General features: G+C 37.2%; 1 protein-coding gene across 2 annotated transcripts in view; it reads right to left on the reverse strand.

Moving 5' to 3' along the window:
• Window positions 1-4,981: 4,981 nt before the first annotated feature.
• The window catches only part of LOC119825299 (replication factor C subunit 3-like), a 52,655-nt gene continuing 33,241 nt past the window's right edge, over window positions 4,982-24,395 (reverse strand). Inside the window, exons 10-13 of one of the 2 annotated variants that reach the window (XM_038346095.1) lie at window positions 20,004-20,130; window positions 19,412-19,507; window positions 9,896-9,978; window positions 4,982-6,267 (exon numbers count right to left, since the gene is read on the reverse strand). In XM_038346095.1, the coding sequence (XP_038202023.1) occupies window positions 5,629-6,267; window positions 9,896-9,978; window positions 19,412-19,507; window positions 20,004-20,130 (945 nt within the window). In that variant the 3' untranslated portion in view covers window positions 4,982-5,628. Of the gene's footprint in view, window positions 6,268-9,895; window positions 9,979-19,411; window positions 19,508-20,003; window positions 20,131-24,395 lie in introns of those variants that run through there. The other variant, XM_038346096.1, reaches the window with a different exon arrangement.

A 24,395-nucleotide genomic window follows, 5' to 3' on the forward strand; every position in this document is an offset into this window, starting at 1 on the left:
AGCACAATCTGAAGGAACCAGTACTCCCTTGCTGGAATCCTCAGACCTGCCTGGAGGGCAGCCTCTTACCCCAGTGGGTGGATGGCCTTGGTACAGCAGCAGGACACTTGAATGCACTAAGGAAGGCTTGGGAGAGGCAGGGACATGTGTACCAAAGACATCCCTGCACCAGGCGCTGGGGGAGGGGGGCTGTGCTCTCTTCCAGGGTAGGTCGCCCCAGGATAGCACACACTCACCCGTCCAGATGGAACTCCACAGCACTGAATCAGGGATTCCTGATCGCCAAGGGACTCCGCAGGGACAGAAGGGCAAAGGTGGGGGCAGGGTAGGATGGAGCATCACACAGCGAACCTTGCAGCACAATATGAAGGAGCCCACACTCCCTTGCTGGAATCCTCAGACCTGCCTTTAGGGCAGCCTCTCACCCCTTTCCCTTTGCTGGTTCTTCTGTTTCAGGCTAATGGCTCCTTGCTGGGCTGGTATCTCAGACAAAAGGCCCAGCTTGCCACTGGAAAGCTGAGTGAAACTAAGGATCTCCCGCCCTTCACCACCAGCTCCCAGCCCCAATACCGGCCGAGCAGGGCGGTTTTGTGGCCCCTAAGGAGTGGAGAGGTGCCTTAGGGACGCTGGGATGGAGTAGGAAGAGAAGGGCAGAAGGCGCGGGGAGAAACCCCTGCAGAATGACCCTGTTATTATTGTTAATATTTTCTACAGAGAAAATATTTTCCAGCTTCAGATAATTCTGGAATTTGAAAAATACGTTTTTATGTTCAGAATGTCTGTGTATTGTTTCTCCTACAGTTGGACATAAACTTTTTAACCTTCAGATGACTCACTGTATAAAGTACTGCATTGTGCCATAAGAAAGATAATGCTTTATAAAAAAATAAACTTTTACAAGTATAACAAATTTGCGTTTAAGATAAATGAAGTTGTTTCCTGTACCATAATATGTGAAAATGATAAAGACCTCTGTAGGACTGCAGTTGAATGGAGGTACACATATATTTTCTATGCCCATAACATCATAAACCAAATATAATGGCCTAGAAATTCAGTCTTAGACATGTGCCTACCACAGAAGGGTTGTGGTTCTCATAAGTCAAAGGTAGTAATTATGTGACTTTACAAACAGTATGCAATTCTAATGGAAATCCCGATATCACCGGACAACTGGATCCTGTGGCTTTTCTGCCTGTGATATTCTAATTTAAATATTTCAGAATTCTGAGTAAGCTTGCATTTTAAGGATAAATTATATTCACGAATGTTTATCTTCTTGAATCTACATGCTTTACAGGCCATTTCCTTTATTGTTGTCCATGCAACTGTATCTTCTAAGGCCTCTGTGTGCCTTAATTTCATATTACAAACCTAAAATATCCTTCACCATTCCCTGAATCTTGGCTGACCATGGCTTTATCTGCTGTTGTCTCCATTCTAGAAAAACAGTAGCAGGGAAATTGTATTGAAACACTGAAGAAGTGGAAGCCTGGATTTCAGCCCTCCTTCAAACCCTAAACAGCTTCCAAGTTCTGTTTTCCATATGTCTCTTTCTAGACAGAAGAGATTGATTTAATGATGTTAGGAATCACACAGTTGCATTTTACTTATTATACCTGAGCAGTCCAAGAATAAGAATATAGAAATGTAGGTTCTAGAAATAAGAATGTAGAAATAAAAAAAAAATATAAAATTGTAAGGCTGGAAGAATGAGAGCAAACTGTCAGCAGCTTTTGGATTAACTATTAACAGTGGGTTTTTGCTTTACAATCCATAGCTCTGTCTGAAAGGCTGAAGCGGCCCTCTGCAGACTGAGGGTCCTTCTGCAAAATAATGGTGAGGTTTTGGATAATCCTCTGGCCATTCATGACCAACAACAACTGAGGTGATCTGAGGTATCCTTTAAATGATGGGATGTATGTGACTTTTTGATTGTGCATGGTTCCATACCCTTCCCAGCTATGCAAAACAGGCAGTATCAAAGGAGTGCAGAGCTTTGGTAAACAGCATCAGAAAGAACTAGAGAGAAACAATGGGATAATACAAACACAAGTTTACCTGAAAGTCACTGTTAATGGAAATTGGGGGGAAAAAAGCAATTTTTATTTGAGTCATACCACAAGATTGTAATAATTTGTTTGTTCAGGCCGAATGCTTGCTCCTTGCTATAAAAAGGGAGGCTCAGAAACTGCCCATTTTCACAGCTATAAAAGCCCATCTCTGACTGTGGTCACAGCTATTGTTAAGTTTTTTTTGTATCCCATGGAGTTTTTCTTTTTCTGGAAATAACAGACTTGATGGACTGTCCCTCCATCATCTGCACATCCCTCCCAGACCCAACAGTACTGAGGAAAAGTGGTAAAGTGATGGAGGAGTGTCTATGTGTTAATTTCATTGGTTAATAAAGAAACTGCCTCGGCCCTTTAATAGGACAGAAAATTAGGTAGGCGAGTAAACAGAACAGAATGCTGGGCAGACGCTTCAGGCAGTCACCATATGCAGTCGCCATGCCTCTCTTCTCCAAGACGGACGCAGGTTAGGATCTCTCCTGGTAAGCCACCCCTCATGGTGCTACACAGATTACTAAATATGGGTTAAAACAAGATGTAAGAATTAGACAATACGAGGCTGAAACTAATGGGCCAAGCAGTGTTTAAAAGAATACAGTTTCCATGTAATTACTTCGGTTGTAAAGCTAGCCGGGTGGCGGCGGGACTATGTCCTGCCGCTCCATCTACAGTAAAGATCATCAGAAATCTTGTTCAATATCTCATGTGGATGTTAGACCACGTTAGAACATGACTTAGTGCAGACAGTCTGTCTGCGTGCAGGACAGTGTGTAATCTAAAGTACAATTCAGAGTTTGTTATTCTTGGCAGTTGGTGTCCTTTCAGCAAGATGGCCTTGTTTCTCTGCTCTTTTTAACGTTTTTAGAATGATTTGTTCCTACCCTGAGTTTTTTCTTTGTTTTTTTCCCTTTAATTTCTATCTCCATGGTCATCTGGTTTCCTTGCAGCTTTCTATGTAGTAGCTTTCTGTGAAGTGTTCCCTCAATCATTTTCTATTTTCTTTTTTATCTTCTAAGAAAAAGGAGATTCACTTTTAATTTTTATACCTTATGATTTGTTAATGTACACTATATACTATACAATTATAAAATAGACAGTAGAAAGTATAATGTAAAATTTAGTAATTTGTTTTGCTGTTTGATGATGGTTAGTGATTTGGATTCTCAAGAACTTAGGTTTGCCTACTAGCTATTTACTGATAAACAGGAAAAGGCCTTCAGTGTACTATTGGGGCTCAATAATTTTAGGTAGGGAAAAGTAATCTTTATACAAGGAATCCTATATGATGTTAGAGACTATGTAATCATTTGCTGGAAGATATAACAAGTAAGATATGTTTATTGTAAGTCAACACTGTAATCAATACTATTTTTAAAAAGTTGGTTCATGTTTTTCTCCTACTCTACTCTAGACAAAAGCAAATTGGTTTCACTTCTTTTAACACTTTGAATATTAAATATGTCCAGTGTTGCTTCTAGGAGCTTGGTATGACCTGGTTATAGAATTAGCACAAGGATAATATATATGGCTATTATCCACCACCAGCCCCACTGTCAGAGTAGGAAACAGAGCATACATATTTTCACTGAATTAACAACACTATGTGTTTAACATTTCTGGTTTTCCCAGTTCTATCTGTGAGTACATAATCCCTTGTACTCCCTATAAATTACAGCATTTTGTACCTTTAATTTCCTACCTCCAACTCTCTTATATACCACACATCTCTGTTCTCCTTCATGTTTCTTTTTTCATGCATTGGAATTTTTATACATGAATTTGTATATACATATATTCCTAAATACAAGGAGACCAACCCATACAATGTTACTTGATGTGGGAGAATTATCTGTATTCTGTCAATCATGTATTTTAATAAAACGCTGATTGGCCAGGCAGGAAGTATAGGCGGGTTAACCAGACAGGAAGTAGAGGTGGGGCAATAAGAACAAGAGAATTCAAGGAAGGAGGAAGCCCATTCCTCCAGTCCAGCCCAGACCACCAAAGAGGCAACATGTGACCTGCCCGGCTGAGAAAGGTATGGAGCCCTGTGGCTAACATAGATAAGAATAATGGGTTAATATAAGCTACAAGAGCTAATAAGTACCCTGAGCTAATGGGCCAATCAGTTTATAATTTTATGGAGATTTCTGTGTAATTTTCTTTGGGGCTTGCCGGCTGTGGGGTACCGGGCAGGACAGAAACCCCAACAAGCAGGCCCTCATGTTACAGTTACTATTCTATATCTTTTCAGTGCTGTCCAATGATTACTGGACAGTTTCTGTGTTCTTCTCTGGGGAGAAGTCTAAATGACTAGAGTTCTTTGTTTGATGTTGGTGCCTTGTAGCTTTTCCTTGGCCAGCTTTGCATGCCCAGTGGTATCACCTCACAGTGATTTGAACCAATTATACAAAGTTTAAAGTAATCTATGTAGTGTGTCATTCTCTGTCCTACCAGCTCCCAAATAGTGACAGGGAGACTACTTATGAACGCTTGGCCTTAATGTAGGTTTGTTTCCAATTAGGTCTAATAATGTAAATTAACCCATGTTTTTTAGTCACATCCTGCCACATATCTCACAAGCTCCTTCCTCCCTGTCTATCAGCAACTCACCTGCATGACTCACTTCCTCCTTCTACTTCCTCTCTACCCAGAAGTCCTGTCTTTGCCTCATGCCTAAATATTGTCCATTCAATCTTCATATTACACCAATCACACCAATCTATCTTTACACAGTGTGCACATATCCCACGACAAATCTACATCTATTTTATGACATGTTTTCATTGTTGTTGTCATTCTTGGAAGAGTTCACACTTACAATACCTGCCATTAGAGAATAGACTATCAGAACAAAAAAAACCAATAAAAATTGGTCAAAATGTTTAACAGTTTTATTGCACAGACACAGAATGAGAAGACCTGAATTTTAAACAAGCTGATACTTATTTAATATCACAAAAATCATAGGAAAATAATGCTTATATAGAGTATAATCTCATTACATAAGCAAGCAAATGCCAAGAAAGTAAATATGCATCAAAATCTGAAATAGTATGACACTGGATGTTTTTAACACATTATCTTAACATACAGTCAAGAAATGTTATTGCTTAATTTACTCCTAGTAGAAATATTTACTTATTCATAAGAGTTAATGCTTGAATAGTATGTTAATAACAATGATGCATAAATTCGGTTTACAGCAAATGCTTGATGACAATAAAGTTCAAATCTGGATACAATATTTCTAAATTCATAAGAACTGTAAAGCTGTCTATGTATTGACTAAGCTTTGAAAATTCATTGAATGATGTCTCTATAATAACTTGGTTAAGTATGAAGAACTGTACAACAAATTAATGTTGTAAAACAAAAAAATTTATGAAATGTACATCACACATGAATTTTTGATGCTTTCTAAGACTTGAGTTTGTATTAAAGGATTTGCCACATTCTTTACATTTGTAAGGTTTGTCACCAGTATGGAGTCTGTGGTGAGTATGAAGAGCTGAGATCAGGGTAAAGGACTTGTCACTTTTGACATCTGGTAAGGTTACTCACCAGAATGAATTCTGTGATGATTATGAAGTGTTGAGACATGGGCAAAAGACTTGCCACATGCTTGACATGTGTAAGGTTTCTCACCAGTATGGATTCTGTGATGACTGTGAAGATTTGAGACCTGGGTAAAGGACTTGCCACATGCTTGACATGTGTAAGGTTTCTCACCAGTATGGATTCTGTGATGAGTATAAAGAGTTGAGGCCCTGGTAAAGGACTTTCCACATTCTTGACATCTGAAAGGTTTCTCTCCAGTATGGATTCTGTGATGATTATGTAGAGTTGAGACATGGGCAAAAGACTTGCCACATTCTTGACATGTGTAAGGTTTTTCACCAGTATGGACTCTGTAATGTCTGTGAAGATCTGACACCTGGGTAAAGGACTTGAGACATGCTTGACATGTGTAAGGTTTCTCACCAGTATGGATTCTCTGGTGAGCTTGGAGATTTGCATAATGGGCAAATGATTTGCCACAATCTTTACATTTATATGCCTTCTCTTTGGGATTAATTCTCTTATACATAGCAAGGCATGCACATCTGTTTAAGCACCTTCCACATTCCATATAGTGGTTTTGACTTTCTTCATTTTGATTGCTTATATAATGCTTCTCTTGTTTCTGGTCATGCTGGAACAAAAATAAAGGTATGTGTTATGATAAAAAAAATCTCCTTATAATTCACATATGTATTGGCTCTTAGGAAAAACAGACTTTTATGTATTTAAATAATGAGTAAGCCATACTGTGATTTAATGTTTTGGGAATTTGTTCCTTCAAGATGAGGATTCTGGTAAATAGTCTTCCTTCCTAGAGTTCCTAGTAAAGGTTTTAATAACATCATTAAATGTGTAAGACTTCTCACAACTTGAGAAGCTATGATTTATTTTCAGTCTCATTTAATTGAGAAAAATCTTCTCATGTATATGTCAACTGAATAGCTTGTCACAAAATGATGGATGGTCATCTATGTGTTACTTTCATTGGTTAATAAAGAAACTGCCTTGGCCCTTTAATAGGACAAAACTAGGTAGACGGAGTAGACAGAACAGAATTGTGGGAGAAAGAAAGCAGAATCAGGCAGATGTTTCAGGCAGTTGCCATGCCTCTCCTCTCTGAGTTGGACACAGGTTAAGATCTCTCCTGGTAAGCTACCACCTCGTGGTGCTACAAAGATTACTAAATATGGGTTAGTTAAGATGTGAGAATTAGCCAATAAGAGGCTAAACTAATGGGCCAAGCAGTGTTTAAATGAATACAGTTTCCATGTAATTATTTCGGGTGTAAAGCTAGCTGGGTGGCGGGACGCAGCCCCACCGCTCCATCCACAGATTGGTGCACAACGTGGTGAATAAATCCACTTAAAAACCTGAGAGGGATTTAAAAAAAGGGAGAGAGAGTTTAACACAGCTTTTTGCTGTTTGTTAGGACGTGCCCTTGGGAGAGATTTCCTGTTTTAGCAATAGTGGCAGAAAAAAAGCTGAGTCATTTTAAAATGCAGCGGCTTCCTGGGCCCTGCCGCCGGTGCAAACTCCGGCTATGGAGCATTTCTGGGCCCATTTGGGGTCGGGAACAAAGTAGCTGAGACATGCCTGTGGCTCAGCTCTTCCTGCCTGGGTAGGCCGCAGGATCAGGTCTAAAAAGTGGCGGTTTTGAAATACCAGTTTCTAGGCTGTGCTGCCATCGCGATCTCTGTCTGGCTACTGTGGGAGACAGAACTTTTGAATGGAGCATCTGGAGTAAAGTTCTATGATTTGTTTGATGGCAACTAGACTCACTGTGTGCCTAAAAGGGGGTCATTGTGTGCTGCGGCTCAGAGGCACAAGCAGCTCCACCATGCTAGCAGTGCAATGTGCAAGGCTGAGAGACACGAGCGGTTCCGCCATGTTGGACTGGGTGGAGCAAACCTGCAGTACCTGTTTTGACCTAGGAATGTCACAGCTTAGATTCTTAAGTGCTTAGTGATTTAAAACTGCAAAACAAAAATGCTCCTGGATAGTAAAAAAAATTACAGATTCACAATAAGAAAGATTCAGACATAGAAGACCTTTAAATGGGTCACAACGTTGGATGAATGTACGTAGTCTTGGGAGAGAAAAAAACATATAAAAAAATAAAGTTAATGCCTAAAAAAAAAAAAGTCAAAGACTTTAAAGAGACAGAGTACAAATAGTTATAGTTTAAAAGAAATAAAGAAAAATAAGCCACATAAAAATGGAAAATTCACAGAGGGTCTGGATTCTATGTATTATTGTGTTTTCTTTAAATTTGTTGACTGTAAAGGAGCTAAGTACAGAGAGACATTTCATTACATGGGCTGCCAGGCTAGACCAGAATGGATATCATAAGGGTATGACTTCAGAATTTGGATCTAAGAACATGAGCTTGGGAAAAGAGGGTCTTCTTTTGTTTTCACAGAGGATGAGACCCTATGAATTGCTTCTATCCCAATATGGTATGATAGACCATGCCCTCCTGAAAGGTTGCTGTGAACACCCTCAAAAAATTACCGACTGAGATGACCCTGGCACACAGGTTACACCATAAAAGATCTGATTAACAGTGCTCCCATTCAGCAGGAAGCAGTTTGGAAAGAAATAACTGCATCTATATTCCCAAATATTGTTTATAAATGCTCTCTTACATGTAAAGGGGGATATGATATAGATATGAATAATTTGCATTGATATGGATTTTGCTTTAGTGATTTAAATTAAAGGTCAATTTTATTATATGTATATGTATTTCTGCTCTTGATTAAGGTATTGTGATTGTGTAGTTCATTTTAAAATGTAATGTATAATTGGAAAATGTAAGTTGTTAATGGATTCATCAATAATAGTCAAGCTTGTAGTCATGTTAGTTAGATTTTCTAGACATAGAGAGATATATTTCAGTTAGACAGGCATTCTTCATATCTTTCAAAAACTACAGAATATGGCATTTTAATGTTTTAATAACTTAAGGCTTTTCACGACAACGAGACACGTCTGCTCCTGGCAGCACAAGCTATTTCAAGAGGAAGATGGGCATCGAAGAGGCTCCTTATGGAGTTGGTTAGCCATTTGGGCAAGAAACTGCTCTTGCCTGGACTGATGCATGAACTGGACACAAGAACCCGTAGAAAGAGGACTGCTGAACTTGCCTAAAGGTGAGATGAACTTTCGGGGTTCCTGATTCGTGAAAGAGTCTGTGAGACATTCTGCAGGACACAGCGGAAAGTGACTGAACTGTCTTTAGAATTTCCTGCTTCATGGAAATGTCTGCTGGACACTATGGGCCTGAAGGCTGAAGATGGATGTCCCAATGGTACAGAGGAACTTTTGGTGACTGTCTAGGCAGCAAGATGTCTCTGTCATTTCTAGAGTTTTGAAAGTTGCTTATTTCTTGTTTACTTAGGTATTTTTATATCCTTCTGGAGTCTTTGATAAAGTTAAAGAATGGATAGATAGTTATAGTATTCCTTAGTTATGATAAAATAGATATAAATATTGTAACTGTAATTCTTGCTTGATAACTTTTCTTATATGTAACTTTACTATGTTAAAGTTAAAGCCTTTCTTCTTTGTTTAAACAGAAAAAGGGGAAATGATAAAGGATGGTCATCTGTCTATGTGTTACTTTCATTGGTTAATAAAGAAACTGCCTTGGCCCTTTAATAGGACAAAATTAGGTAGACGGAGTAGACAGAACAGAATTGTGGGAGAAAGAAAGCAGAATCAGGCAGATGTTTCAGGCAGTTGCCATGCCTCTCCTCTCTGAGTCGGACACAGGTTAAGATCTCTCTTGGTAAGCTACCACCTCGTGGTGCTACAAAGATTACTAAATATGGGTTAGTCAAGATGTGAGAATTAGCCAATAAGAGGCTGAAACTAATGGGCCAAGCAGTGTTTAAATGAATACAGTTTCCATGTAATTATTTCGGGTGTAAAGCTAGCTGGGTGGCGGGATGCAGCCCCACCGCTCCATCTACAACAAAATATAATTATTAATTAAGAGAATTAAATGTTTAATAGCATATGTGTCATTCAGTTTCAGGTTTTTCAAAATTATTTGTAGAATATAAACGTTTTAAAACTTTTTTTTCTGAGAAACTGCTTCTGAAAATTATGTGACATCTTTCAAGATAAGGCAGAGATTACTGAAATTTTTTGGCAGGGCTACCCAGTGTGGTTGGTGAATATAGATTATTTCAATCATGACAAAATCCATTCTCTTTTCTCTCTTCATCCTGAAAGATTTTTAAGTCACTACTTACAGCTATTCCTGATATTAATTTCTGGATAGAATCTTGTCTATTCTCCTGTGAAAATAGGCCTTGTGTGTGATGAAAATAGAAAACTGGAAGAAAGAAAAATATAAAATTATCTCCATTAGTACACTTATGTAAAACATTTTCAGATATACAAGTAATGCAGTTTTATAAATATGTAGACCCATATTCAAGGTGGCATATTACAAAAAATAAACTTCAAATCATTCTAATAAAACCATCTTTTTGAGGCAAATGGACAGATCTTTTATAACATACATTAATAAACTATAAAAATGGAAGGATCGAAGTTATGTTACCTTAGAGATTCCAATCATAATTTTGAGAATTAAGACTATAATAGGTTGAGTGATATCTGACTACATGGTCTGAAGTTGGTGGATACTTATTGTTAGGATAAAGAGGTATCAACTTACTGGAACACATATGTCCCTGGAGACTGGCTTTGAGAATTTTAATGCCTTCAATTGCCAAAAGTGACCTCTCTGCTTCCTGTTGTGGTTCTAGATAGGACCTCTTACTATTGCTCTAGTCCCTTGTCAACTGCTACCTCTGATTCATTATGATAGATCTTTCTTCTGTATTTTGCCTTCATCTTGGAGTTTTATCACAGCAATTGAAAAGAAACTATGTACAAAGCCTATAACCCAACTACAAAAAGACTCCACTCATTATATCTTAATGGATATAACTCATCTCCACAATCTTTTCAACTGAACGAATTAAATAATATTAGTAAAGAATACAGAATATTTATTAGTAAAGAAAGAAGGAAATGAAGAACAGAAAACAGTTATTACTAATTGTTCCACAGGGTATCATGTATGCCACAAGGAAGTGGTCCATAAATTTTCACGGAAATTCATTAGGACTGATCTTATCAGAGATACATTTTCATAAAATATATTGATTATGACTTTTAATCCTTCAAAAGCCCTGAGATCATCCCCATATTAACTAATGTCTGAATTTACCCACTTTCTGTCACATCTTAGAAAAAAATAGGCATCTAAAGAATGAGAATAAAATAATATAATCAGAGAAAATGAAATCAGACAGGATAAGAGAAGGCAAGGAGACAAAGAAAAAACACAGTAAACATGTATAGAGAAAGGCACAGAGTTGTCCACACAAAAACTGCATTTTAAAGCAAAACAAGGCAAAACTCTCGAAGTTATAATGTACAAAAAGATACCATAAGGTCAAAAAATGAAAACAAACAAATTCCCGAACTAAACATTATGGGGAAAAAGAATGTAAAAATATTCCATTGAGTGGTGTTTTTGTTATCCATCAAGTGCTGGGTATGGGGCCTTCCTGTAACAGTGAGTCTTATCCCAGTTCATACTCTCTTGAAGAAACTAAATTTTTGAGGACTTGTGGTCTACTGGAAATAGCTTAGGTAAGATTAGAATTAAAAGCCATCTTTTTGTTAAATGTATTTTTCTAGATTCCTTTACAAAATAAGTTTTCATAGATGAGTAAACTTATGTTTGTATCTACAATTTGATTTTATTAATCAATATATCAGTTTTCAACCATACAATTAGAATACAAATGGTGATTATATAACTGCAGAATAATTTAAAATTGTGGATGAGCTTTTTTTTTTTTTTTTTTTTTTTTTTTTTTGTCTGCAAGGTCCTTGGAATCCCCAACACAGTCTGCTTCAGGGCTGAGGGGACCAGAGATGCAGTGGGGGGGGGGGGGTGGAGAGGGTGTTGTTTCCTGCCCCCAAGCCCGCCTTTTAGTCTGCAACCCTGGAACTCTGCAAGAGACCCTCCCCCCCATGCTGAGGGGAACTGGAGAGGAGAGTAAGTAGCCATGCAGCCAGAGGACCCTGAAGTGCAACTCTCTGGGACAGTCCCAGGGAACTGAATCCAGACCCCCACCAATTCCCTAAGCTTTTATGGCCATCATGTGGGGTGTGTTTCTGCTGCTGGCTCTCTTTACCCCATTCCACCCTGCCCCCAAGCCCGCCTTTTAGTCTGCAAGATCCTTGGATTCCACAAAACAGCCTGTTTCGGGGGGAGGGGGATCTGAGAGCCTGCTCCAGTGCTGAGGGGACATAAGAGAGGGCAGACTAAGAAAAACTCCCAAATACACAGTCTGCCACACCAAAGATGGGACCAAGACACCAAGACTCTGCTGGTCTCATCTGAAGGAAGAAATGGGTAGGCGCCAATGCAAGAATTCCTCAAACATCCTGAAAAGCAACATGGTAACACAAGAATCCAGCGAACACATAACAGGAAGACTTGAATATCCTAACCCAGAAGAAAAAGAAAAAATCGACTTTAAACGTAATTTTAAAAAAATGATGGAGACCTTTAAACAGGAAGTGAAAAACTCACTTAAAGATATGGAATAAAAGGCAAAAAAAAGTTAGAAGAAATTAATAAATCCCTCAAAGATACCTAAGAAAACCAAGAAAAAGCAAGCAAACAGGTAAACAGTTCAAGACTTGAAGACTGAAATGGAGGTAATAAAAAAACACAAACTGAGGGATGGCTGGATATGGAAAATCTGGGTAAACGAACAGGAACTACAGAGACAAGTATAACCAACAGAATAAAAGAGAAAAAACGTGAGATGTTGAAGATACTATAAAGGAAATAGACTCATTAATTAAAGAAAATATCAAATCCAACAAATTCTTAACTCAAAACATCCTGGAAATCTGGGACACCATGAAAAGACCAAACCTAAGAATAACAGGGGTAGAAGAAGGAGAAGAACTCCTGCTCAAAGGCCCAGAAAATATATTCAACAAAATTATAGAAGAAAACTTTCCCAACCTAAAGAAGTATATCTCTATGAAGGTACAAGAAGCTTACAGATCACCAGATAGACTGGATCAAAAAAAAAAAAGAAAACATACCCTCATCATATAATAATGAGAAAACACAAACACACAGAATAAAAAAAAATATTAAGAGCTGCAAAGGGAAAAGGTCAAGTAACAAATAAAGGTAAACCTATCAGAATTACACCTGACTTCTCACTGGAAACCATGAAAGCCAGAAGGTCTTTGATAGATATGCTATAGACACTAAGAGAACATGAATGCAAACTCAGACTACTATACCCAGCAAAGCTTTCTTTCACCATTAATGGAGAAAACAAGATATTCCATGACAAAACAGATTTAAACAATATGAATCCACAAACCCAGCCTTTACAGAAAGTACTAGGAGGAAAACCTCAGCCCAACGAAGCCACCAACACCCATAATAGCACGGACATTTGGTCACCCTCTACCAACTAAACTCAAAGAAGGGAAACACACAAACACTACCAACAAAAAATAACTGGAGTTAACAACCACTGGTCATTAATATCGCTTAATATCAACAGACTCAATTCACTAAAGTATTGACTACAAAAATTTTCTCTATAAGTAAAAGGCAAAGCTGGCCCATTGCGGGGAGGGGAAGGCACACGTTAAGAAAATGGATACTAAAACAGGATCCAGAATTCTGCTGTTTACAAGAAACATACCTCAACCTCAAAGACAGACACTACCTCAGAGTAAAGGGTTGGGAAAAGGTTTTCAAATCAAACCAACCTAAGAAACAAGCGGGTGTGGCGATCCTAATATCTAACAAGATTGATTTCAAACTAAATCAGAAGAGATGGAGAAGGACACTTTATCCTCATAACAGGAACATCAAAATGAAGTCCCAATCGTGAATATCTATTCTCCTAATATAAAAGCACCCACATATGTAAAAGAAACATTACTAAAACTCAAATCACACATCAAACCTGACACACTAATAGTAGGAGATTTCAACACTCCTCTCTAACCTATGGACAGGTCAGACAGAAACTTAACAGAGAAATAAGAGAACTAACAGATGTAAAGAATCAAATGGCTTTAACAGTCATCTATAGAAGATTCCACCTAAACAGGAAAGAATATACCTTCTCAGCACATCATGGAACCTTCTCGAAAATTGACCACATAGTAACAAAACATCCACAGATACAAAAAAATTAAAGAACCACCTGTGTCTTATTGGATCACCATGGAGTAAAGACAGAATTTAACAATACCACCCCCGGAAAGCAATACAAACTCATGAAAACTGAACAGTCAACTACTGAACCACCCCTGTCAAGGAAGAAATAAAGAAATTAAAGGCTTCCTTGATTTAGAATAATGAAGACACCAACATACCCAAACCTATGAGACACTATGAAAGCAGTGCTAAGAGGAAAGTTCATAGCACTAAGTGCCCACATAGAGAAAACAGAGAAAGCTCACATTGGAGACTTAAGAGCACACCTGAATGCTCTAGAAGAAAAAGAAGCAGACCCACCCAGGAGGAGTAGAAGACTGGAAATAATCGAACTGAGGGCTGAAATCAACAAATAGAAACACGGGAAACAATCCAAAGAATCAATGAAACAAAGAGCGGGTTCTTTGGGAAAATCAACAAGATTGACAAACCCCTTTCCATACTAATCAAACGGCAGAGAGAGAACACACAAATCAACAAGATCAGAAATGAAAAGGGGACATAACCACAGACACTGAGGAAATTCAGAGAGTCATTACGTCTTACTACAAAATCCTGTAATCCACAAAATTGGAAAATGTAAAAGAAAAGGACAATTTTTTAGATAAATACCATCTACCAAAATTACATCAAGACCAGGTGAACAATTTAAATAGACCCAGAAGTCATGAGAAATTAGAAGCTGTCATCAAAAACCTCCCAACCAAAAAGAGCCCAAGGCCAGACAGTTTTAGTGCAGAATTCTACCAGAACTTCTAAGAAGAGCTAATACCTATACTCCATCATGTGTTCCACATTATAGAAACTGAAGAGTTACTACCAAACACTCTTTATGAAGCAACAATTACCCTGATACCAAAACCACACAAAGACTCAACCAAGAAAGAGAACTACAGACCAATCTCACTCATGAACATTGATGTAAAAATTCTCAATAAAATACTGGCAAACTGAATCTAAGAACACATCAAAAAAAATCATCCAGTATGATCAAGTAGGCTTTATCCCAGAGATTCCGGGCTGGATCAACATACGAAATCTATCAAAGTAATCCATCATATAAATAAACTGAAAGAAAAAACCATATGATCATTTCATTAGATGCCAAAAAAGTATTTGACAAAATTACACCCCTTTTTGATAAAGGTCTTGGACAGATTAGAGATACAAGGAGCATATCTAAATATAATAAAAGCAATATACAGCAAACTGACAGCTAACATCAAATTAAATGGAGAAAAACTCAACGTGATTCCAATAAAATCAGGAAGAAGACAGGCTGTCCACTCTCTCCATATCTCTCCAACATAGTGCTTGAAGTTCTAGCAATAGCAATAAGAAAACATAAGGGGATTCGAATTGGAAAGGAAGAAGTCAAACTTTCGTTATTTGCAGATGATATGCTAGTGTTCATAAGTGACCCCAAATACTGTACCAGAGAACTCTTACAGCTTATAAATACCTTCAGTGATGTGGCAGTATACAAGATCAACTCCAAAAAATCAGTAGCCCTCCTATACACAAAGGATAAAGAAGCTGAGAAGGAAATCAGAGAAACATCACCTTTCACAATAGCCCCAAATAGCATAAAGTATCTTGGGGTAACACTAACCAAGGAAATGAAAGATCTATTTGACAAGAACTTTAAGTCCTTGAAGAAAGAAATTGAAGAGGATACCAGAAAATGGAAAAATCACCCATGCTCTTGGATTGGTAGGATCAACATAGTAAAACTGGCAATCCTACCAAAGGCAATCTATAGATTCAATGCAATCCCCATCAAAATCCCAACAAAATTCTTCACAGACCTTGAGAGAACAATAATCCACTTTATATGGAAAAACAGAACAAAAAACAGTAAGCTGAAACAATCCTGTACTATAAAGGAACTTCTGGAGGCATTACCATCCCTGACATTAAACTGTATTACAGAGCTACAGTAATGAAAACAGCTTAGTACTGGCATAAAAACCAAGATGTTGACCAAGGAAATCGAATTGAAGACATGGATATTAATCCACAAAGCTATGAACACCTGATCTTTGATAAAGAAGCTAAAATTATACAATGGACAAAATAAAGCATCTTCAACAAATGGTGCTGGCATAATTGGATGTCAACCAGTTATGTATAAAGGGAAATACATCCATATCTATCACCATGCAAAAAACTCAAGTCCAAATGGATTAAAGACCTCAATATAAATCTGACAACACTGAATATAGAAAAGAAAACACTATCCCAAGTGAGATAACTCAGACCCAAAAATATGAACATAGTATGTACTCACTCATTAGTGGATTATAGCCATAAACAAAGGACACTGAGCCTATAGTTCATGATCCTAGAGAAGGAAAGTAATAAGATGAACCCAAAGAAAAACATATATAGATCCTCCTGGAAATTGGAAGCAGACAAAATTGCCAGGCAAAAGTTTGGAACATTGGGGTGGGGGAAGGTTAGGGGGAAGGAGAGAGTGGGAGAGAGAAAGGAGAAGAGGGGTTGGGGAGTGCTTGGGGGAGTGAGATGGTTGAGATGGAGGAAGGATGGATATGGGAGAGCAGGGAAGAAGATATCTTAATTAAATCTTAATTAAGGAAGCCATTTTGGGGCTGGCAAGAGGCTTGGCTCTAGAGGGGTTCCAGGTGTCCACGGGGATGTCCCCAGTTAGGACCCTGGGCAGTGGAGGAGAAGATACCTGAACTGGCCTTGTCCTGTAGTCAGACTGATGACTATCTTGAATATAACCATAGAACGATGGATGGAGATAGAGACAGAGACCCACACTGGAGCACTGGACTGAGCTCCCAAGGTCCAGTTGAAGAGCAGAAGGGAGAAGATGAGCAAGGAAGTCAGGACCACAAGGGGTTGGTTCACCTACTGAGACAGTGCCTGAGCTAATGGGAGCATTCCAAATCCAGGTGGACTGGGACTGAAGGAGCATGGGATCAAACTGGACCCTCTGAATGTGGGTAACAACTGGCGCAGAATGAGGGGTCAATGATAATGGCACTGGTATTTGTCTCTACTGCATGTACTAGGATACTTTTTGGTATCCTAGTCTATTTGGATGCACACCTTCCTAAGCCTGGATGGACAGGGGAGCCCACAGGGCAGGGTACCTTGTCCTCTCTTAGGACTGAAGAGGAATGGGGGGAAAGGTGTGTGGGAGAGCGGGAAGGAAGTGGGAGGAAGTGGAAATTTTGATTGGTATTATTTATAAGATAAAATAAATAAAATTGTGGATGATAATACCCCACATATATAGTTTTATTTTTCATAATTGTTTAAACTTTTAAGTTTTTTGTTTGTTTGTATCCATATGTTGCTGAAGACTGTCCTTTTGCAATCTTTAAGAACTGTGTTAGAATTTAATGATGGGATTTTTCACTGAATCAATATATTACTTTCAATAAGATGTTCATTTTTACCACATTAATTGACCAATCCTTGAGCACAGGAATTTTTTTCTATCTTCTGATACATTTCTATAAGGGTCTTTAACTTTCTTTGTTCGAATCACCCCAAACTATTTTCTGAGGCTATTGTAAAAGACATCGTTTCCCGTATTTCCATTTAAATCTTTTCTCATTTTTATAGGAGGGCTATTGCTTTTGTTAGTTAATTTTGCACCCCTTAAGTTTGATTAAAGTTTATCTCACTTGTAGGAGATTCTTGGTGGAGTTCTTAGAGTCTGTAAACCTAAATTCATAGGTTTACAGTTACTTTGATCTCTTCCTTTACTATTCATAACTTTTTGATCTTAATTTATGTTACTGTTCTAGTTAAGATTCCAAGTGCTGTACTAAATACATATGGAGAGAGTGAGTATCAATTAAATGGCCCTATTTTAGTGGAAAGGCTTTGAATATCTCTCGATTTAGTTTGGTGTGAGATACAGGCTTGCTGCAAATTGTGTCTTTCATTTGGAGGTATGTTCTTTGCATCCCTAATCTCCCCAGGACTTTTATCAAAAATGGGGTGTTAATTTTGTCAAAGGCTTTTCTGCATCTAATGAGATAAACATCTGGAATTTGACTTTCAGTTTGTATAAGTGGTAGATTACATTTATTGGTTTTGAATTGTTGATCTAGTCCTACACGTCTTGAGATAAGCCTATGTAGATCACCTTTTTGATATACTATTGGATTCAGGATGCAAATATTTTATTGAGGACTTTTGTATGTATGCTCATAATGAAACACAGTTGCATCTCTAGGCCTTCATTCCCATTGCTTCTGGTGGAATTTGCCAACTAAAAAGAGACTCACAGGTGGACATGGTATAAACAATAAGAAAATATTCAGTTTTAACTAGTATGCTTCTTATATCAAAACCATTCTATGGTCTATTCAGAGCTCATTCAGGACAGAGTGATAATACATAGTAAGGCAGGAAGTCATGAATGACTATAAGAAAATAGTACTTTTTGTACACAATATGACAGTTGCCCATAAGAACTCAAGTGATTAGGATAGCATGCATCAGACCTGAGCAAGCTCAAAACAGATTAATATTCTAGGAAGAAAGGCTGATGAGATTTGGAGCCGCAAGCCTTGCTGAGAGGTTCCTATCATCTTAAAGATGATTGGAGAAAGAGCATTACGTTTATTTTAAAAATGTGTAACTCCTGATAATTCAACCATATGCAGGCCATTCTCAACACCCAGAATTGTATGGGAATTACAGATTGAACTCTGAGTATAAATAAAGATGGGAAAAAAAAATCAAAAATATCTGGAGGAGGCAGGACATGGAAAGAGTTGGGGAGTTGAATATGATCAAAAGTCATTGTGAGGCATTCAAAATAATAAAAGCATATATGAATAATAAAAAGTATATACAAATTTTCTTCTCCAAGCAAACTCAAATTTAGACAGATATAAAAACACATAAAAAACACCTTTATGTGAAACAACATAAATTTTGATATTCAGAGATTTTCAGATATTAAAATAGACCAATAACATGTATGAATAAACAACTCTTAGTTTCTAATGAATATTTTGCAGAAATAGAAAAGTTATCTTTAAATTCTGAAGATTCTAACGCAAAGAACAAATTCAATAATCTTCCAATGAGTCCAACTATAAAATTTATATTTTCTGATTTTATGTGATTCTAACAGTGAAAATCACGTAATAAGTGTAAACAAACAGACATGAACGTGTACAGAGAGATATTCTTTAAAACACTGTGAAAAGTTTCTTAATGCTAATTTTCATTTCAATATTGTTCATTTCAGGGCCTGGTGGCAATAAAGCATCTTCTGCTTTATACCATAATTAAAGTTAACTATTCAATGTGAATTTTTAGGTCACTTTATGTGAATGAGACTTATAAAGAAATTTAGAATAATTATTCAATGTGAATTTTTATACCATTTCAGGTAAAGATCTTTGCAAACCCCACTTCAGGACAGAATTCCTCCATGCCCTATGTTTCCCCACATGTGCTAATACTTCCTGTAGCTTACCTTTTTCATTGCCTTCTTTCTCTCCTGTGTTCACATTCCACGGCTCTTTGCTTTGTTCAAGAGAGCTGATCAGGTCTGGTTTTGACACTGAAATACCTGAATATTGGAACAGATATATGGGTATAACTTGGGATAATAGTAAAAACATGGATTTCTAATAAACCACCATACTCACTATATAAAATGGCATATAACATAAAATTCTAAATATAATTACCTCATTGCTATCTCCCAATATTTTAAAACACTCAACAGCATTTTTTTAGTATTCTGTACTGAGTTTCTTTGTAAATTACTATTGAATCTAAATGCAAATATGTAATGAATCATTACGTTAGAAATCAATATATAATCTATGATGTGTCTGAAAAGTAAAATGTATTATAAATGTTTGAATGATGAATGCCATCTCCAGGAGTCAGAAGTATATTGACAAGATAAAGTTACACAAATCATTGTATTCTAAATGATGAACTCTAAGATTTTTATTAAATTAACATGTGAAAGTGAGGCAGACAATTCAGACATAGATGTAAAACATACTTGTAGGAAACAATTATGATAAAGAAGGAATCATGAAAAAAAGTCTCACCCACAGAGACCATGTTACTGTAGTTCTCCAACATGACTTCCCTGTACAAGGCTCTCTGTGCAAAGTCGAGGCAGTCCCACTCATCTGGAGAGAAATCAATTGCCACATCCTGGAATGTCAAGATTCCCTGTCATGAAAGGAAAGAGTTTATCAAGAGCCCACGTAACAATTTCCTTACTTAGACTAAGGATACAAGAGTTCATCACAAAACTTGATGTGTTCTTGCTTAGCATTATTCTAAAAGACATACTCCAAAATACAGTCTATACTAAAAATCCATGTTCTGGAAATAAACCAAGAAGGATAAACTTAATCTGTAGATGTACAGGCAGAAAAGGGGTATGTGAATGGGAGCCAGACTATCTTCATGTGAAGTTCCAGACTTCACCATTTAAGGGCATCTATTCTTATGGCAAACTGTTTCTTTAGGAGCCACAGGTTAAAGAACCATGAGCTGTAAAGTTGCAACCATGCCTGCACGCACAGCTGTGAAATGAAAATATGCTAAAAGTAAGATGTGTAGCGAGGGACAGAACTGCCAGATCCAAGAATGAAGCAGAAATTCTTACTGCAAATTATTTCAATGACAACAGTGGGAAAGACCATGAAAGAGATGACACCTGTGTGTGGCAAGCTGGGAAGAGACTGACTTCTAATGCATTAATAAGTAGTGGGAACACTGTGGGCAGATTTAGAAAATAAAACTGAGGTGGTAGATTGCATAGCTGATCCATGGCATGGATCTGCTGACATCCAAAGCTGACTCTCCCCTGAAGCTTCAGGGTTCCATCATTGCTTCAAGAACACAAGATGAGGGCTGGAGAGATGGCTCAGTGGTTAAGAGCACTGTCTGTTCTTCCAAAGGTCCTGAGATCAATTCCCAGCAACCACATGGTGGCTCACAACCATCTGTAATGAGGTCTGGTGCCCTCTTCTGGCATGCAGGCATACATGCAGACAGAATATTGTATACATAATAAATATTTTAAAAAAAGAAAAAAATTTAAAAAAATACACAAGATGAGTATGAGAACTAAATTGCAATAAGTTACTCATAAAGATTTACTAAGAAATCAATAAAAACACCAACAAAAATGTTGATTAAACTACTCTGGGAACAGCAGTCCCATAAACTTGATTTTCTAGATTAGAGCTAACATTACAAACTGCAACTTGCCCTTCATATATTTTTCTACAAAAATCTTCATGGGGAAGATAGGAAGAACAGGACAAACCACAAAGGACATGCCCTGTTTGACAGTGTAGTTATATTATTCATTGTACATTTCATTGTCTTTCTCACATTCTAGTTCTTGAACATATCCAATCTCAGTTAACTACATCTTAATCATTTTCTTTTATGTTTCATACTATTGTATTGTTTTACTGGGTTTTATGTTTTTTCTATATGTTTCTGTAGTAAACAGTTTTCTTCCATTATTCCAGTTAAAATCTGTGTAATTTACTCTCATTCCTAAATTATTTTTTCTGCCTCCTTCCAACCTTCTCCTCTCACATTATTACTGCAGTCCTTCATAGTTTCACTGATTTTTAAACACTGTGGATACTATAATACCGCTATAGTTTTCATCAATGTGCATTTTTTCTTTATTTATCATTAGTTGGTTTAATACTGATTTCTATTCTCAACTAAATGATATTAGTTCCTAATATTAGCAGTAAGTTTAATAAAGACATGATCTATTATCATTTTTTAATCAATTCACAGTATCAGAAACTACAACTTTGACTGCAAGTGTTCAATGTAAAGAGTCACTTGACTGGTTGAAGGCGTTTGGTTTGTTCTATACTATGCATGCTAAGCCCTCAGTGTGATTCTTCTTGTATATCCTGATGTTGCCATGTGTTGTAGAGATCTTGCTTTAAAAGGATACACAGGTATTTTCACAGCGGGTATATTCAGCATTTGGGGTTGTTCTAAAACTTATTAATCTACACTTACATTATCTTGAAAAAAAAAAAAAAAAACCCGTGCCACAGAGTAAGTGATTTTGGAAAGAGATCTGGAAAGCTCATACCTATGTGAGACACCTATATTACTCCAAAGATGAGGGAACATTGCAAGAGAGATATGGGAAAGCATAAAAGAGCAAGAGGAGCCAGGCGGTGGTGGCGCACGCCTTTAATCCCAGCACTCGGGAGGCAGAGGCAGGCGGATCTCTGTGAGTTCGAGACCAGCCTGGTCTACAAGAGCTAGTTCCAGGACAGGCTCCAAAGCCACAGAGAAACCCTGTCTCGAAAAACAAAACAAACAAACAAACAAAAAAAAAAAAACAAAGAACAAACAAACAAAAAAAAGAGCAAGAGGATTTGGAGGAGTAAATGTAAATGTTGTGTTCTGGATATGACAGTCAATAAAATATGAACTTTAAACCAACAGCCACAAAATACCTGTAGAAAACTGAAGTTTTAAATATTCCCTTCTGGATAGAAGAGGGGCTTATGAGGATTTCTACTTTACTGAGAAGCAACTGAGTTCAGATGGTTGCATGTAGAGATGTCATTTTCTTCAGTAAAGTAGTCACTGGTAAATTTGCCATGCTCCAGTAAAAAAGTGCACTGACAATTTTCATTCAACAATCTTTTAAAATTTAGGGGGTACTAAATGAACTTGAGCACGTGAGAAGTACTAGTTGCACAAAAGTTTATCAACTGGATTTTTAAGAAAACAGGAAAAGACAACACAGATAAATATTATCACAATAAATTATATACATGAGTGAATGATCAAAAGAATACAACGCTATGAATTTAATAATTAAGGAAATAAAAACAAAAAGAACAATGTAGTAATTAAGAGTTACAAAGAGAACTGAAACTCTTTCTCCTGGCCATGACATAAGAGATAGACATCAATTAACAGCAGGAATGGTTGCCTAGGGTTATGTAAGATGGTGTAAGTCAAAATTCCAATGTGGTCCAGGAGGTACCTCCTAAGGTCCCTCTCAATAGCTGAGGAACTACTACTGGAAGCTGATTGCCACTATGAGAATGAGGGACATTTTTGGGTGGCGGGGAAATATAGCCAAGAGTGTCTTACCCATGTCACAGTGGATGGAGCCATAAATATTTGCACATGTATTGTACTACCTAGATTCACTGGGTTATTGGTAACTATAAAAATCGCCATAATAAATAGGACCAAAAGTAGGCATAAAAAGAAAATGAGCAATCATGGGGTTAATTCATGAGAGGGAGAGTACTGTATATAAGATTGAAATACATTGGATAAAGGTATGGCAATTTCAAAGCATGAATAGAACCATCATTTCCATAAGATCCAATTTGCTGATATAACATCAAACCTATTTTCACAGCCAGTTTTCCAACATTTTTCTTCATGCTCTAGCTCACTGAGTGTTTCTGAACCTCCCCAGCACATAACCTTCCCTATCCCCAGATCAGTTTCAGTATGTATTACAATGTAAACATAGAATTACTCCAGGGTGCACCCTACCTAAATCTGAAACTCACAGACATCTCACACTAAAATGCCAAATTCTCCACCCAGTCAGCCATCCTTCTAAAAACCAAATAGGACAAGGAACCATAGCCTACACATCACTGAAATACCTTTAGTGCACCCGATTTCACACCACTAAGTCATTTCCATTCTCGAGAACTTACATGCCCACATAGCCTCCCCTCTGCACCAAACTGCTCTATCCATATCAAGCATAAATAATACCAAAAGTCACATGCCCATATCTCATTGCAAAAATACAAACATTGTGAAAGGAACAAGTCAGTATCTCCTCTCCAAAACATACTAATAAAAAAGAAATGTTTGACAATGAGAATGACTTTGATGAAACACAGGAAAGAGAATTTAAATGAACAATCAAAATTTCATGAAAGATTTCCAAGAGAAAACTGACAATGAAGAGAAAGAAATAGCTCAATGAAATTAGTAGAAAATGAAATTCAATAGATGAAATTAAGTTTTCCTCACGATGAAAAAGAATACACAAAAAAGCTCAAGAAATTTACAAAAAAACCCCAAAATATAAATCTGAGAATTTGTTTCAATAATAATATACAAACACTGTACGCCTTTAATCCCAGCACTCGGGAGGCAGAGGCAGGCGGATCTCTGTGAGTTCGAGACCAGCCTGGTCTACAAGAGCTAGTTCCAGGACAGGCTCCAAAGCTACAGAGAAACCCTGTCTCGAAAAACCAAAAAAAAATAATAATAATAATAATAATAATAATAATAATAATAATAATAATATACAAACACTGAACAAAAGTCAACTGAAATTAATTTGGAATAAAAATATTCATTAGGATCTAGAGAAGTGTCTCTGAGATAAAGAGCACTGCTGCTCTTCAAGAGGTCCTGAATTTAATTCCTAGGAACCACATGGTGAC

Source organism: Arvicola amphibius, chromosome 10 (genome assembly GCF_903992535.2).
Source record: "Arvicola amphibius chromosome 10, mArvAmp1.2, whole genome shotgun sequence".
NCBI classification, from domain to species: Eukaryota; Metazoa; Chordata; class Mammalia; order Rodentia; family Cricetidae; genus Arvicola; species Arvicola amphibius.